Source organism: Marmota flaviventris, chromosome 10 (genome assembly GCF_047511675.1).
Source record: "Marmota flaviventris isolate mMarFla1 chromosome 10, mMarFla1.hap1, whole genome shotgun sequence".
Classification (NCBI taxonomy): Eukaryota; Metazoa; Chordata; class Mammalia; order Rodentia; family Sciuridae; genus Marmota; species Marmota flaviventris.
The window spans coordinates 24081724-24099424 of record NC_092507.1 but is presented as its reverse complement, the minus strand read 5'-3'; the positions used below and the strand labels follow the sequence as shown (position 1 = coordinate 24099424).

At 38.9% G+C, this 17701-nt stretch overlaps 1 protein-coding gene and 1 non-coding gene across 3 annotated transcripts in view; both read right to left on the bottom strand.

The window, feature by feature from the left end:
- Rbbp4 (RB binding protein 4, chromatin remodeling factor) overlaps positions 1–17562 on the bottom strand; it is an 18625-nt gene extending 1063 nt beyond the window's left edge. Inside the window, exons 1-12 of one of the 2 annotated variants that reach the window (XM_071617620.1) lie at positions 17409–17562; positions 16680–16827; positions 12422–12567; positions 8548–8721; positions 8094–8209; positions 7821–7981; positions 7571–7697; positions 7022–7099; positions 5433–5509; positions 5152–5209; positions 4827–4937; positions 100–1560 (exon numbers count right to left, since the gene is read on the bottom strand). In XM_071617620.1, coding sequence (XP_071473721.1) covers positions 1549–1560; positions 4827–4937; positions 5152–5209; positions 5433–5509; positions 7022–7099; positions 7571–7697; positions 7821–7981; positions 8094–8209; positions 8548–8721; positions 12422–12567; positions 16680–16827; positions 17409–17424 — 1224 coding nt within the window. In that variant the 5' untranslated portion in view covers positions 17425–17562 and the 3' untranslated portion in view covers positions 100–1548. Of the gene's footprint in view, positions 1–99; positions 1561–4826; positions 4938–5151; positions 5210–5432; positions 5510–7021; positions 7100–7570; positions 7698–7820; positions 7982–8093; positions 8210–8547; positions 8722–12421; positions 12568–16679; positions 16828–17408 lie in introns of those variants that run through there. The other variant, XM_027937208.3, reaches the window with a different exon arrangement.
- Positions 15–87, bottom strand: Trnas-cga (transfer RNA serine (anticodon CGA)). The gene has a single exon. It is a non-coding gene; the product is annotated as a tRNA-Ser (tRNA).
- Positions 17563–17701: the final 139 nt, after the last annotated feature.

Below are 17701 nucleotides of genomic sequence, written 5' to 3'. Positions count from 1 at the left end.
CTCTCTCTTTCTTTTGGTGGTGCTGGGGATTGAACCCATGGCCTTGTGCATTCGAGGCAAACACTCTACCAACTGAGCTATATCCCCAGCCCAAGACTATTATTTCTTTTTTTTTCTTTCTTTTTCTTTTTTTTTTTTAGAGAGAGAGAGAAAATTTTTTAATATTTACTTTTTAGTTTTCGGCGGACACATCTTTGTTTGTATGTGGTGCTGAGGACTGAACCCGGGCCGCACGCATGCCAGGTGAGCGCGTTACCGCTTGAGCCACATCCCCAGCCCCCCAAGGCTATTATTTCAAGTGAAGATTTCTAATTATTTGACTCTGCCATTGCTGGATAACTGCAGCTCTAAAGAATCTGTAATGTGCATCAATCAAAGAGTGGGTATGGCTGCATTCCTCTAAAATAGGCAGCTGGTCAAAGGTCCCTGGATTAGGACATTCCCACAAAAAAAGTTTGGATACTGCTTATCTTGATAACCAACATTCTTGAGTCCTCTCATCAGATATTAATAGCCCCAAAGTAAATACAAGCCAAGTGTCCACCAAATGATGAATGGAAAAATTATGTATCTTTAAAATAGAATATTACTTGACAATAAAAAGCCACTCACATTGTATGACCCCATTTTTAATGTGTTCCAAATAGCCTAATTCATACAGTAAACGGATTGGTGGCTTCAGGCAAATTGTGTGTGTGAGAACTATGGAAATATAGAAGCGATGGCTTATGGGTAAAGGGTTTCTTTTTGGGTTGATGAAAATGTTATAAAATTGGTTGTGGTGATGGATGCACAACTCTTTGAGTGTAGCAAAAACCACTGACTAATAACCTGTAGACAAATAAAGAAAAATTCACCTAAAAAGATCTTATGTCCAAATCTTGATTCGTTTTTAAAAAACTGGTCTTTCCAATTCTAATACTAACTATCCAAGGTTAGCATCACTCAACAGGTTTAAGGTTCAGTCCCATAAGACTGTCCTGTTCTAAAAAAAAAAAAAAAAAAAAAAAAGTTTTGCATGACACCCACATACATGGTTTGATAATTTGCTAAAATGATTCACAGAACTCAGTTTGTTATTTTTCTCCCTAGTGCGGGGGATGAAACTCAGGGCCTCATGCATACTAGGGCTGATGTATAGCCCCAGTTCCACTTTTGCTTTGTATCAGTGTTTATCATAAAGCACTTAACAGAGAACCAAATGAAAGAGATGAATAGGACAAAGCGCGGAGTAGGCTCAAAAATTCCATTAAGTCCCTGGGCATGCCACTCTCCCAGCATGTCAATATATCTACTAACCTGGAAGCTCATCAAATTACGAGTTCAATCTCCAGATTTCCCTAGTCCCCTGGCTAGTAAGCGGGAGCTAAAAAGTTCCAAATACTTAATCTACTGTTTGGTCTTTCTGATGACTAGCTTACGAGGATATTTAGAGGCGCCACCAACCTCACCTTTACATCACAAACCCAGGTGTGGTCTAAAGGTTGTCTTGTTATTCAGTGTCTTGAGCAAAAAGACAGTTACCACTTTGAATATTCCAAGCATTTCTTAGGAATTATGCTAAGAAATGAGACAAAGATGAAATATTTACTTTTTATTATATCACATTTCTAAAAAGGTAATTAAAGTAACATTTGAGAATGGAAGACGTTCTAGGCCTTGGAGGAGATGTAGTTCTATCTCCTAAACATTTCCCCAACTACTACCAATATACTTTCAAATGATAGTCTACCTACGGCAACCCATTTCACTTTCCCACCAGAACTCTTTAAAGTTTTTATGTTAATTTTGAATGGATGTATTACAAAGAGGTTAAGGTAGATTTTGGTGATACATTTCAAACATCCTTATTGTAAAAAATACAATATAGAAAATTATGAAAAAAAATCAAGTACTGCCTAACTCGATATATTGAACACATGTGGCAGTCTTGGGGGGGGGGGGGGGAGGTGTGCTGAGGATTGAACCCAGGAGGGTTTTACTACTGAGCTACATCCTCAACCATTTTTATTTTTTTTAATGCTTTAAAAAAAAAAATACCTTTATTTACTTTTATGGTGCTGAGGATGGAACCCAGGGCCTCATACGTGCTAGGTGAGCGCTCTACCGCTGAGCAACAACCCCAGCCCCTAGTTTTGAGAGAAGGCCTTGATAAGTTGCTGAGGCTGGCCTTGAATGTGGGCCTGCCTCCCACGCTACTGAAATTACAGTTGGGTACTACCACACCCAGTGGAAACAGCCTCCTAAACAGAGTTGTCTCTTAGTATCCTGAGGGGGATTGCTTCCAGAACAACAGCCATCCCCGACAGGCTGCCAAAATATCTTGGTGCTTAAATCATTTATATAAAATGACATAATATTCGCATATAACCTATGCACATCTACCTGTAGGTCTTAAGCCTTCTCTAGATTACAATTTCTAATATAAAGGCTGTGCATACAGAGATTATTATGTTATTTAGGGAATAATGACAAAGAAAAAATTTTGTACATGTTCAGTACATACACAATTTTTAAAAAAATATTTTAAATCCATGGCTGTTTTAATTCACCGATATGGAGGGGGCAGCCGTAGTTATACACAATTAAACACAGAACTAGAGACACAAAATATTAATATGAAGGATACTATCATGTGGTTCTTTGATCTGCCTTTTTCCTATTTAACCTTACTTCTTTTTGATACACAATATTCATAAGTACAGAGGTAGTACAATTTAATTTCAAAGGCCATAAACACAATTTCATATCTTTAATAGTACTATCCATTTTAAGCAAGTTCTGCTTATTAAAATGTTCTTTCTCATGGTTGACTCAAAAACTTTCCTCTAACCCAGCTATCCCAACTCCTCAGTTTATACCCAAAGGACTTAAAATTGGCAAACCACAGTGATGCAGCCACATCTATATTTATAGCAGCTCAATTCACAATAGCTAAACTATGGAACCAACCTAGATGCCCTTCAACAGATGAATAGATAAAGAAAATGTGCTACATATACATAATGGAATATTATTCAGTCTTAAAGAAGAATGACATGATGGCATTTGCAGAGAAATGGATGGAACTACAGAATATTGTTCTAAGTGGAACAAGCCAGTCCCCACCCCCCAAACAAATGCCAAATGTTTCCTCTGATAAGTGCATGATGATCCATAGTGGGAGTGGGTAGGGAAGAATGAAGGAACTTTGGATTTTCAGAGGGGAGCAAGGGGAGGGGTGGGGCTGCGGGGATGGGAAAGATGGTAGAATGATACACACATTATTCCCCACATACATTATACACTTTATATATAGTGTATACCTTATATACACTACTGGTGTGACTTTGTACCATGTACAGCCAGTGGAATAAGAAGTTGTTCCATTTATGTATGTGTCAAAATGCATTCTACTGTCATGTACAACTTATTGGAACAAATGTAAAAATAAATAAATAAAAAAGAAAAACAAAAATAACAAATGACTTTACTTCCAATCCAGAGTTCATCCTACCATATTTTACCAAATAGCAAAGTAAATGGGGTTGAGTTTGGAATGATGGACTAAATTGGAGACTATGTAAACAAGCTAAAATAAAAACTGTGTACTCTGATAAAAGAACAACAAAAACTTTTTCCTCTAGAGTTTCTTCCTAGCTCTAGATCTACCTAGACACAAAAAGACTCTTGGAATTGATTTCATTTATCATACTTCCATTAAAAAAAAAAAAAAAAAGATAAAAAAGCGGTAAAATACATAACAAAATTATCATCCTAGTTGTTTTATTTGTATAGTTCAGTGGCATGAAGAACACAATGTTGTATAACAATCCAGAATGTATTTTTTTCCCTTTAGTGGCCTTTTTGAGACCCAGTTCCACTAAATTGCCCAGGCTGATCTCCAAATTGTGATCCTCCTGCCCTAGTCTCCACAAGTACTGGGAGTATAGATTTGAGATACCATGCCCAGGAAGAATGTGACAATTTCTTATACTACTACTATATTTAGACATTAGTCATTATTTATTTATTTGGTGGTACTGGGAATTAAACCCAGGGGTTCTCTTACCACTGAGCCACATCCCTAGCTCTTTTTCTTTTATTTTTTAAACTTTGAGAAAGGATCTTGCCTAGGCTGGCCTCAAACTTACAATCCTTCTGCCTCAGCATCCCGAGAAGTTGGTATTACAGGTATGTGCCATGAATTCAGCTATCATAGTTTTAGTGCTGGGACTGAACCAGTGCCTTACTCACGTTAAGCATATGTTCTACCACTGAGTTACACCCCAAACATGAGTTTTTTCTTTTAAACCACTGGGTCCTGGGGACTGAACCCAGGGCCTTATGCACACTGATTATTTTTTATTAAATTAAGTGCTCTGAAATTTATGAAATCTGTGAAGTTAACTAGACTGACAGGTGAACAGATGAAGACTCCTAGGATTCAAGTCTGGTTAGCTGAACAAGACACGGACACTAGTCAGAAAAAAGGATTGAGGAGGAAGAAAGGGGACTAAGGAGAGTGAAGAAAAGATCAGTTTTATTTGGTTGAGTTTAAAAATAACCAGTAGGGCCATCAGATGAAGGTAAAGAATAGTTAAGAGGGGCTGAAGCTGTGGCTCAGCAGTAGAGCGCTTGCCTAGTACGTGAGGCCCTGGATTTGATCCTCAGCACCACATAAAAATAAAACAAAGGTATTAAAAAAAATTAGTTATGAAAAGGACAATGTGCATATAATCACTAACATCACATTGGGAGTAAACCAAATGGATGGCAGTCACATTAAGTATAAAATATGAAATAGTATTTATCTAAATTCTCACCCCCAAAGACCAAACACTTACCATTTGCCACACTTGCATGATATTGTCTTCTGATACAGAACAAATCACCCAAGGTTCATTGGGATTCCAGGAGAAATCAGATATCTTGGCAGTGTGACCACCATGAATAAACTATAACAGGGAAGAAAACAGGTATGAAATGAGAAAGAAGACATTAAATTACAAACGATTAAAAGAAGTTACAGGCTGGGGTCATGGCTCAGGGGTAGACTGCTTACCCAGCACACGTGAGGCACTGAGTTCAGTTCTCAGTACCACATAAAAATAAAGTTATTAAAAAAGAAGTTACAGATTATTTCAATATTGTTTACTGGTTATAACATACCAATAATTCTGGTGGGCCATCTTCTGCATCTTCTGGGGATTGTTCTTCTCCAATTTTACTAGCACAAAAAGATAATTTTAGAAGTTAAAAAGATTTTCCCCAAGTAACTACCTTGGGAAAGTGTAAATATAACTTCACAAAGACTAGAAAAATGAGAAATTATATCCCATGTGATTCAAACGTATGATATGTCAAGATCATTGCATTGTCATGTGTAACTAAGTAAAACAAACAAACAAACAAAAAAACTTCACAAAGAGAGTAACTAATACAAGACTTACCTTAAATCCCAGACATTCAGTCTACGATCAGTACCACTAGAAGCCAGAATAGTCTCATTGTGAGGTGACCATTGAACCTATACAAGAATGAAGGAAACAGAAAAGACATGAATTAGGAAAACACACACACACACTCTCTAAAGTTAACAATTTAAAGATTTTGTAAAAAGGAAAAGTATTAAACATTAGTTAAAAATGACAGATCTAATTTTTTATTAAAATACATTACTAGACCTAAGACATCAACTTCTCTTCTATTTCATGTTATATTTTTATTTTTAGTTATAGATGAACACAATACCTGTTTTTATAGTTTTTTTTTGTTTTTTTAAAATATGGTGCTGGGGAACAAACCCCAGTGCCTCGTGCATGCAAGGCAAGAGAGCGCTCTACCACTGAGTCACAACCCCATACCCCCATTTCATGTTATACTTTTGAAGATCACACCTCCTTCCCTCCCTCCCTCCCTCCTTTCCTTCCTTTAGTATTGGGGATTGAATTCAGGGGCACTTTACCACTGAGCCACATACCTAGTCCTTTTATTTTGAGATAGGATCTTGCTCAGTTGCTGAGGGTCTCACTAAATTAGTGAGGTTGGCCTGGAACTTTTGATCCTCCCATTTCAGCCCTCCACGTCATTGGGATTATGGGCATATGCTACTGTGCTTGGTTAAATATATTGGCCATACTTCAACCACAGTATCTAATTCTGGCCTCTAGTCAAATGTAACCCACTTCTGACCTAAGTACTAAAATAACAGATGACACACATACAAAAATTACTTTCTTAAGTACTTATATGGAACTCTGTGGTACACATAAATAAGGCTGATGACAACAATAAAAATTCCTTATAATAATGATCTTAAGTGAAGAGTTCAGACAAAATTCAACTAAATACATGCAACAATCACATATTATTTATTACTGGTTGGTAAGAAAGGTGCTGGCTCATGTTACAGAAAAGATGACATTACCGTAAACAAAGAATTTGAATAATCTTCATGCAATAATACCATTTTAAGCAAAGAACAAAGAGGGCAAAGTCAAAATATTCTTTGGAGTAAAAAATAAGGTTAAGAGACAAAGTGTACAGAACTATGCCTCACCTAAAACCCAATTAAGATGCCAGCCACATTTATCCATTAGAATTAATCTGACTGCCCTCAGGTCCTTAACAATATTTTATTATAATTTCAAAATAGGCCTTTCTTGCTATAAAAATTTAAGCCTTACAATTTAACTAAAAACTATGTAACTATACCTGTAACATATTCCTCACAAAGCCTTACCAAAAGCTTTGAACATAGTGCAACAACAAACATTTTTTTTTAGGGGCTGGGGATTAAATCCACAGGTGCCCTTACCACTCCAGTCCCTTTTTATTTTGAGAAAGGATCTCACTAAACTGCTGAGGCTGGCCTCAAACAACCCTGAAATACATAGGTGGCCAATGAGCGAGCAGTTTGAAAAAGTAAACAAGAAAGGAAAAACAATCCCAATTCCCACAGAGAACAGTATATGCCTACTTGCACTCCCAAGTTTTCCTTTAACATCAACAAAAATTAAGCAGCAATGGCTTCTCTTACCTGAAATATTTCATCCTTATGTGATTCAAAGGAATGCAACTTAAGTTTCAGATTTCTCAGATCCCACAAGGCAACAGTCTACATGCAAAAAGAAAAGGAAAGCAAGACCAATGTATATTTTGTTTTGTTGTTTGTGGCAGTGGGGAGTGAACTCTGAGGCACTCTACCACTGAGCTACACCATGAGCCCTTTTCATTTTATTTTTGAGATAGGGTCTCACCAAGTTGCCCAGGCTAGCCTTGAACTTGCAATCTTCCTGTCTCGGCATCCTAAACAGGTTGAACTAAGAGGCGTTTATCATTGTACCCAACAAATGTTTTATTTTTTTAAAAAGAAAAGAAAACCCATTAACTCAAACTAACTCTGCACATTTAAAATGTAAAGAGATTCACAAATGTATTCTTTTCTTAAAAAATTGTTATTTATTTATTTTTTGGGGTGGTGCTGGGGATTGATCCCAGGGCCTTGTGCATGGGAGGCAAGGACTCTACCAACTGAGCTATAACACCAGCCCAACGAATTTATTCTCTTAGAACAAGTCAAACTTACCTTATCAGCTGATCCTGTGGCAAGTATGAACTCACTATAAGGATTGAAAGAGAGGCAGTTCACTTCAGCAGTGTGAGCATCTACTGAGTGGCTTGGTTTGGAAGTATTGTTTGAACGAGTATCCCAACTTTAGTGGAAGGGGGGGAAAAAAGCAAAGAGAAAAGCTTTTGAAAAAGCTTACTAAATATAAAAAATAAGATAAAATATAAGAATAAAACAACAACAACAAAATACAATGGGTTCTACTCACATCATAAGTTTCTGATCGTCAGCAACTGACCCAAACAGGGACTCATGGAGCAGATGCCAGGAAACATCTTCTACTACTGCTGTATGCCCTGTAAAGATGGTCTTCGCATCGACCACTTTTCCTTCCTTTGGGACGGCACTGATATCCCATAGGCAGATGGTCTTAAATGTAAAATTAACCATTATGTAAGAGTCTCACCTTCCCACAAATCCCAAAAAAAGAAACCAACTGGTAACTAGCCCAGATTTGCTTCAAAATTGGAAGGATACGCACATGGTCATCTGAAGCACTAAGTAAGTGCCCACTGAGATTTGGGTTCCAAGAAAGCCCATACCCTTCCTTCTGATGTCCACGGAGACGCAAGTCTGGGTTGCACTCTCCAGAAGGGTCTGCAAAGTAACAGACACATGAAGATGACTAAGTTCACTGTTACTATGGGTTTACTAAACAAAATGAAATGTTGAGCATGATGCCTAAAGCTCCTAACATTTATAAAAAATACAGTAATCATTACGACCAAAGATAAAATGCTTAAGCTTCACCATCATCATTCTGTTTATTCCATTTTAAAAAGGATTTTTTCCACTAAAGGAAAAAGTGTGGAGGAAAATACTCACACATATTATCACTATAAATTATAGGATGTTAAATTATACAGATGACGAGAAATTAAAACCCTGAACAAGCAGAATCTGTGTATTTGAAGAGAAAAGGGGAGGTACCTGACCTGGTTTAGAAGGATGTTTTGTATAGTCAAAAACAAGAACATCACTGGATGGAGTCTTTGTTGCAATGATGCAAGGGTTCTGGGGCATATAACGAGCCCTATTTACTTCTCCTTCATGGTTGATCTTGATTTCTATTTCAATTTTCCCACTAACTGAGCCAAAACCTCCAAATTCTGTAAATAAAAATAAATTGCAAGTAAGGGTGAGAAACAAAACATTCTGCTTGGGTTACACAGAATATGAAGACATAGGCAAAGCCTTTTATCAGTAAAATAGTATATTAGACATTTGTTAGCAATATACAGTGTTTTCATTCTCATCTGACATCAGATATGTTGTTAAATGCCTAATAAGAATTACATTGCTAGGCATGGTGGCACACACCTTTATTCCCAGCAATGCAGGAGGCTAAGGCCTGAGGATTCCCACATTTGAGACTGGCCTCAACAACTTAGTAAGAAATCAGAAATAAAGAAAATAAAGAAATAAAGAAAATCAGAAATAAAGGCCTGAGATGTAGTAACATGCATCTGCTACAGGGTTTACTCTCAGTAGAACAAAAACACCACCCTGGCCCAAAACAAACAAGTCAAAGTATTTTTTATTAGTATTTGAAGTTAAGAAAAACTTTCACCTCAAAAGGAGGTTCTTCATAAACACTTTTCAAATCTCATTTAAAGTACAAATAAGGGGGCTGGGGTCGTGGCTCAGTTGGAGAGCACTTGCCTCGCACGCATAAGGCACTGGGTTTGATCCACAGCACCACATAAAAATAAATAAAAAATAAAGATATTGTGTCCATCTACAAATAAAATATCATTTAAAAAAGTATGCCGAATAAACTTGTTACTATTTTTAAAAAATACTTTTAGTTGTAGATAAACACAATATCTTTTTTTATTTTCATGTGGTGTTGAACCCAGTGCCTCATACCTGTTAGGCAAGCATTCTACCACTGAGCCACAACCCCAGCCCTAGTCAATTTTATTTATTTTGGGACAGGATCTAAGTTGCCCAGACTGGCCTCTAACTTGCTATTCCCCTGCTTCAGATGAATCACTGGAATTATAGGTGTGTGCAACCACAAGAGGCTAATAGTTCCATTATCTTTGTTTTTGGTACTGGGGATTGAACTGGGGGTGCTTAAACACTGAGACACATGCCTAACCCTTTTCTCCATTTTATTTAGACAGGGTTTAGCTGAGTTGCTTAGGACCTTGCTAAGTTGCTAAGTCTGGCTTTGAAATCGCAGTTTACCTGCCTCAGTCTCCCAAGCTGCTGGATAACAGGTGTGCACCACTGCGCCCAGCTCCATTTTCTTAACTCCTATTTGCCTTCAATTTTTCAGAACCTCAAATATCCATAAAACAAAGAAGATGTAAAAAGTAATAGATGAGGGGCTGGGGACATAGCCCAGTTGGTAGAGTGCTTGCCTCACATGCATAAGGCCCTGGGTTCAATCCCCAGGCACTACCATAAATAAATACATAATAGATGAACCAGGTGAAATGGCACACACCTGTAACCCCAGCGGCTGGGGAGGCTGAGGCAAATAGGGAGGCGCTAAGCAACTTAGTGAGACTCTGTCTCTAATAAAATTCAAAATAGGACTGGGGAGCTGGCTCAGTGCTTGAGTGCCCCCAAGTTCAACCCCTGGTACCAAAAAAAAAAAAAAAAGTAATACACGAAACTGCTGTCAATAATATTGCTACACAGGTGTTACTCTTTGAAGGACAAAAGCTTCTCAGAAAGCAAAGATGTAAATAGGTAACATTGTTGGCCTTAGATAACTTTCAGCTTCAAAATAACTTTTGTAAGTTTTGAGCATATGTTTCAAAACAAGGTTAAAAGCCCAATAATAAAAGTTTAAAGACTAAAGGAGAAGAAAAAAATACATTAACTAATTTTATTCCAAAAACTTGTAACAAAAAGGAAGGCAAAATAAGGTGTGTCATCATAAGAAACTTTCAGTCTAAGCACACAGTGGTTAAGTACATAAATGTAGAGAATTACCACTACCAAAAAAATAAATAATTAAAAAAAAATAGCATAATTGTCAGAAAAGTGGCACCATTCAGGGAAAAGGAAAAGCTGGCAGCACAGAGCCCATAGAACAAGGGTTATTTCAGGATTGGACATACATGGGCCTCACTGTAAAACAGTGGCAAGAATTCAGCTTAGAGAATTCAAAATTTGTATTTTGTTTCTTGGTATTGGAGATTGAACATGGGGTGCTTAAACACCAAGCTATGTCCCCGGCTCCTTTTTCTATTTTGAAACAGGGCCTAGCTATGTTGCTGAGGTTGGTTTTGAACGTGTATTCCTCCAGCCTCAGCCTCTAGAGCCCACTGGGATTACAGGTGTGAACCACCACACTCAGTTCAAAATTGAGTTTTAAAGGTCTAGGATTCAACTGGGTATGGTGGTTCGCACCTATAATCCCAGCAGCTCAGGAGGCTGAGGCAGAAGGATTGCAAGTTCATGGCCACCCTCATTAACTCAGGAGGCCCTAAGCAACATAGTGAGACTTTCTCAAAATAAAAAATAACAAGGGTTAGGGACATAGCTCAGTGGAACAGCACCTCTGTGTTTAATTCCAGGTATGAAAACCCTCCCTTCCAAATAAAACAACCACCCTCCCCACCCCACCCCCCAAAAAACCCTAGTTTTTTTTTTATTTTATTTTAGTGTAGTGTTAGTAATTGAATCCAGGGCCTTGCACATGCTAAGAAAGCACTCTACCAATGAGTTACATACCCAGCCCTATGTATTTAATGTGATTAGAGAAACAAAAGGATCACCAGTTTGAGGCCTGTTCCAGCAATTTAGCAACATCTTTATCTTGAATAAATAAAAACTAGGGGTTCCTAGGTTTATCTGCATGAGGATCAGTTGATTTATTCGGGGTTTACTGTATATATTACTGGCTCTTTCTCTCTCTCTTTTTTTTAACCTGTTCTTCAAATATGAAGTGTTAGAGGATAAGGTCTCTTCAAAACAAAAGGAAATTTGATGCCACTCAAAGGGAATATAAGCTGCGCATGCTGTGTCCACCTGTAATCCCAAAGGCTCAGGAGGCTGACAGCAGGATTACAAATTCAAGGCCAGCCTCAGCAACTTAGAGAGGACTTGTATCAAAATAAAAAGAGCTGGGGATGTAGCTCAGTGATAAAGTGCCCAGTACTTAAAAAACACATACGAGTGTTCTGCTAATCACGAGAAATCTAAGAAACATTAAATATCTAATATTTATGAAAGTGTTCTATCATCTAAGCTACATTCCCAGCCCACTTAAAAAAAATTTTTTTTGAGATAAAGTCTAAGTTGCCCAGGCTGGTCTCAAATTTAAGGATCCCTCAGCTGCAGCCTACCAAGTAGCTGGGATTAGAGCATGCCACTATGCCCAGTATCAACTTGTTTTTCACTGTTGCCTAGCTACAAAACCTTAAAGATAATTTTTCCCGTACCTGATGAATATGTAATACCACAAATATCCAATATGTCTGAATATGTGCTAAGTACTTTATACGTTCAATGAGCAATTTACACTCACCCAAACCCATGAACCATTTTTTATCTGCTTAGAGAGAATATCTCCCCTGATGAGAATGCACAGAAATAACGTTGGTAGATTTCTGGTTCTTTCAACGGTAGAAATCCCCTCATTACCAGTTTAGTAGTGGGAAGTTTACAGAAAAGATACAGAATGAGTATGCGTTGAGTAGTTCTTCTATACTGCAAACTTAGCTCTCCCAAGTATAAATCTTATTTCTAACTTGAGGCTACTATATCAAATTGGTATCCTTTTACAATAAATAATTCAATGATATGAAAGATAACCATGTGTCAAATTCTTTCGTTTAAGATTCCTACCTCCTTTCTCACTGTCGTAGTGTGATGCATCAAATTGAGCATCATCATTGGGGAGCTGTACACTGGCTATCACAAGGTGGTTTTGCTCATCGGATGTGTGTGTCCCCAGGACAAGTCGATGAATGCTGAAATCTTTTCCTTCTGGTCTGTAACAGCAATAAACAGTCAATATTCAAATTACTACCATCAAGAGAGACTACAAACAGTTATGGAGACCCACTTTCTACATTTACTGCATCTTCCATAAGGTGAAATACAGAGAACAATATAATTCCTAATTTATTTTATTTGTACGTTTTTCTAATGTGGTGCTGAGGATCAAACCCAGTGTCTCCCACGTCCAATGCAAGTGCTCTGCCATTGAGCTACAGCCCCAGCCCAAAATTTTTTTAAAAACTATTTTTAGTTGTTGATGGACCTTTATTTATTTATATGCACTGTTGAGAATTGAACCCAGTGCCTCACGTGCTAGGCAAGCGCTCCACCACTGAGCCATACTCCAAGCCCTAGCACCTAATTTTATAAGCATCTCTAACTTGTTTTAAAATTTAGAATTACTCTGGAGAAAAAGTTTAAAAGAATAAAAAATGAACTATGTACTCTTTACAATGGGCTAAAAGGAAAGAAAACAGGGGTTGGATACACTAATACTTAATTTATTAAAACCTTTGTTTAAAAGGAGGGGCTGGGCACAATGACATGCCTGTAATCTCAGCTAGAAGGATCACAAAGAAAATCCAGGTGTGGTAGTGCCCACCTGTTACTCCCAGAGACTTGGGATGCTAAGGCAGGATGATTACAAACTCAAAAACAGCCTCAGCAAATCATCAAAACCCTGTCTCAAAACAAAACGTAGCCCAGTGACAAAGTACTCATGGGTTCAATAAATCCCCACTACCCACCCCCACCAAAAAAAAAAAAAAAAGATAGGAAAGGAGTAGCTTGGGGTATAGCTTAGTGGAAGACCTTAGCATGTGCAAGGTCCTGGGATCAATCTTCAGCACCTCAGACCCACCCTAAAAAAGGTAAACTAGGGATGGGGCTGGGGCCCAGTGGCAGAGCACTTGCCTAGCACATGTGAGGCACTGGGTTCAATCCTCAGCACCACATAAAAATAAATAAAATAAAGGCTCAACTACAACTATGTGCAAGTACAACAAAAAAATAAGTATTAAAAAATAAAATTTTTTAAAAAAGAACTAGGGATGTGACTTAATGGTTAAGCATCCTTGGGTTCAATCCCCAGTACCAAACAAACAAAACAAAAACCTGGAGGCAATTAGGCAGTCATGTACACAAATAACTAAATATTAGGCAATATATACTATATGAAAGGCACACAAAAATATGGGAGTTTAAGCTGGGAATGGACGCATCTCCAAAAATCTCAGTTACTCAGGATGCTGAGGCAGGAGGATTCCAAGTTTGATGTCAGCTTTGGCTACATAGAGACACTCAAAGTAAAAATTTAAAAATGGCTGGAGTGGTAGAGTGCTTCTGGGTTAAATTTCCAATACCACCCAAAAAAGTAAAGAAATAAAATATGCAGCAATCTAGATTATCTCAGGAAATAAGGAAGCATTCTGGAAGAGATGCTAAGATTACAGATACCATGTTAGCCATTTTACATACAAAATTTAAACACCATAATAATACTATGAATATTATTCCAACTTGAAAACAAAGATATCTGACATTGAGGAAAATTAAGCAATCTCTAAGATCACACAACTACCAAGTTAACAACTGGGATAAAATTCCAAATGAAAAGCACAATGGGAGAGAAACCTATAAAGTAGATAAAAACCAGAATCTTTATTGTTTTGAATGTCAGTTTTAAGGAATTCTAAATTCCATACTGTAGGGAACAAGAAATCATGGAAAGTTTCTAAGCAGTGACATTAATATCATTTGTCTCCTCAGAAGGATTAATTTAACAATGTAAAACAGAGGTTCTTAAAAGTACAGTACTAAGGGCAATAGAACCAGCATCAACATCACCTGGGAACTTGTTAGAAATGCAAATTCTCAAAATCTACTCCAGATCAAATAAATCAGATATTCTGGAAGGCGGGACACAACTGTTTTCTAAGACCTTCAGCTGATTATGTTGCATATTACAATATGAAAACTCCTGGTCTCAATGAGACAGATGCAACACAATTAGGATTTATGAGGGCTTATAAATGACTCCCTGTCAACTGGGTAAACAAAACATAAATGTCAAAAAGTCAAATATGGCCAGGCATGGTGGCACATGCCTGTAATCCCAGCGACTTGGGAGGCTGAGACAGGAGGATCGCAAGTTCAAAGCCAGCCAGCCTCAGCAAAAGCAAGGTGGTAAGCAACTCAGTGAGACCCGGTCTGTAGTTAAAATACAAAAAAAGTAATAGGACAAAGCTAGGGTGGAACCTCCAAGAAATGAATTATTCTGTTCAGAACATGTCAAACTGAAGAAATCAATAAATAAGATACTTGAGGCACCAGTAGGAAGCCAAATAACACAAAACATTATCTGGAAGGGCTCAAAAATTAGATCAAGACACACACACACACACACACATATATATGTATACATACATACATACACATATATATATACAGGATCACTGAATCCCAGAAATTATACAATTTAGCATATAAATATAGTAAATATGACATTACTATTCAAATATTTTTCTCACCAAGTTTTTAAAACTCCCGACAGAAACGACTACTTATCTTGAACTCCAAATACTTCCAACAATCATTGATCAACTGAACGCGAGAATGCCCAATCAGGATAAAGAAGCTTCAAGTTCTAAATTTCTATATAGATACTAAGGTTTTTTATAATATCTCTAGCATACATTTCCCCATTTTTCCTTATGCCACTGTAAAGGAAGCAGCTTCATTCTTGAAAGAATATGGCTATTTAATACAAAATAATTTTTGAACGTTATTCTGAAAAGTGAAGCAATTATAACAGGCACTTGTTTTTCTTTTTTTTGATGGTACTGAGGATTGATCTCAGGGACATTCTACTGTTGAGCTGTACTCCATCATTTTTATTTTTTTGAGACAGCATCTCATATTCCCAGACTGACCTAAAATTTGTGATCCTCCTGTATCAGCCTCCAGAGCCCCTGGGATTGCAGGCATGTGCCATGGTGTCCAGGTAGGTACAGCACATACCAATCATCTATATCCACCATATCTTTGCACTGTTACTTCCTTCTAAAAGTCAGTCCCGATACTCCAAAGTTGAGGTATATTTTTCTTGCTCTGATCACATCTGTGCCACTCTTGTCATAATTCTGATTTATTTGTGTCCATCGATATGTGGACCCTAGCAGAGCCTCAATAAATGCAAGCTAAACTAAATGATATGCTATCCCCTATATCAGAGGCAAGCTACCTGGGTAAGAAATATATGTGAGGGCTGGGGACATAGCTCAGTGGTAGAACATCCCTGAGTTCAATCCATAGTACTAGGGGGAAAAAAATATATGCGATTAGTCTCATAATCCTCACTATGCCCAACACCCAACTTCCTTTTATGAAAACCATATTATGGGGCCTGGGGCTATAGCTTAATGGCAGAGCGCTTGCCTAGCATGCATGAAGCACTGGGTTCAATCCTCAGCACCACATATAAATAAACAAAATAAGGGCATTCTACAACTACAAAAATTAAAAAAAGAAAGGAAGGAAGGAAGGAAACAAACCATACTATGACACCTCCAGGTTTTTTTTTGTTTTGTGTCCTAGGTCATTAAGGATCCAGCCCAGGGTCTTGCTGGATGTGATCTACCAATGAAGTATTTATCTCCAGCCTCCATCAAGGATGTTTTCTAAGTATCCTAATTATCTTTCTATAATTGTTCTCATTCTACATTGCTACAATTACCAGCTGACATCTATCTTTTCAACCAGACCACGTATTGTTTATAGGTAGGTCCCATATTCCTCTTTGCATTAAGCAGCTATGGACTGTAAAAATTCATTCGGTTTGTTGAAGGCATTGAACTTAGACTGCTTACTGAAAGTTATCAAGTTTTGTAATTTGGTCAATTACAGTTGTAATACGGCTATTCAATTCAGTATCACAAAAAGAAAATACCAACATATTTTTCTCTCTCCAGGTAAATTCCAAAATAATTTACATTTTGCCATATTTTCCTCCCATAGATCAAAAAACGTCACTAATAGGCTTTGATCACGTGCCCTCTTCAAAGGACTGGAGAAATCAAAGTAACGTTCAAGAGATTCATGTCACCTGGTTACATCTGGAAGCCACTGTGCTGTTAGGCTGGGCCACTCCAGAGCATGGGTCATCACCAAATCATAAAGAAAAGGGGTGTTCTTTTTCCATATTTTGTACTCCTCGTTGATCACACGTTCTTCCACTGCATCGTCAAAGGCTGCTAAAATTTTTAAAACAAATTAAGTTAGAGAACAGAAACAGAAAACAAGTAAACCTCTCCAAAGCTACCAGCGGCTTCTTCCCTCCAGACCCTGGAAAGGAGGGTTGTGTCCGGTGTTCCCAGGAGCAGTCACCAAACAACGCCGCCCTCTACCTCCGCGGGCCGGAAGTCCCCGGCTATCCCAGCCAGCACTCCGTTACCCATTCGAGGCGACGGCGCAAGGCCTTCGAAGCACGCTTGCGCGAATAGTCTGGAAGACCGGCGAAGAGGCGCGTCACCGGGCCTTGGGTAGGGAGCGAGGCAGGCGGGCCCGGGAAATAGGCTGAGTGGCCGACAGGGAGTGTGAGGAGGGACGCACACCCCTAGGCCTCCCACTGCCAGCTTCGCTCCGCGGTGACGGGCTTCGGCTCGTGAGAAACTGGAGCGCCGTTAGCCCGCCCCGCGGGGAGCTCCCTCCTCACGCCAGCGTTGCTGGAGCTTCGCTCGGCACCATTGGGCCTGTCGCCGATGTTAGGCCGTATGGAGGCCGCAACGTAGCCCAGACACCCGCCGCCCTCACGGGGCGTCTCAGGCACCCTCACCTTCCTTGTCGGCCATGGCGGCAGGAGAGCCGGGGGTATCCCGGGGTCGAGCGTTGCGGGAGGGGCGGGGAGCCTGCGAGCGCTAGCTCCGCGCGCGCGGCCTCTATTGTTTCCTGCGGCCCCTGCGTGAGGGTCGACTCGCGCACCTTCGCGCCAACGTTGGCCAATCGGAGTGCATCCAACAGCGGGGTGGGCGGGGCAATCCCATTCTCGGCCTATCCGGACGCACGGAATCTCTTTCCGCGGGTCCATGAGCGCGCTCCGCCCCATCTGTCCCCACACCGCTGGAGCGG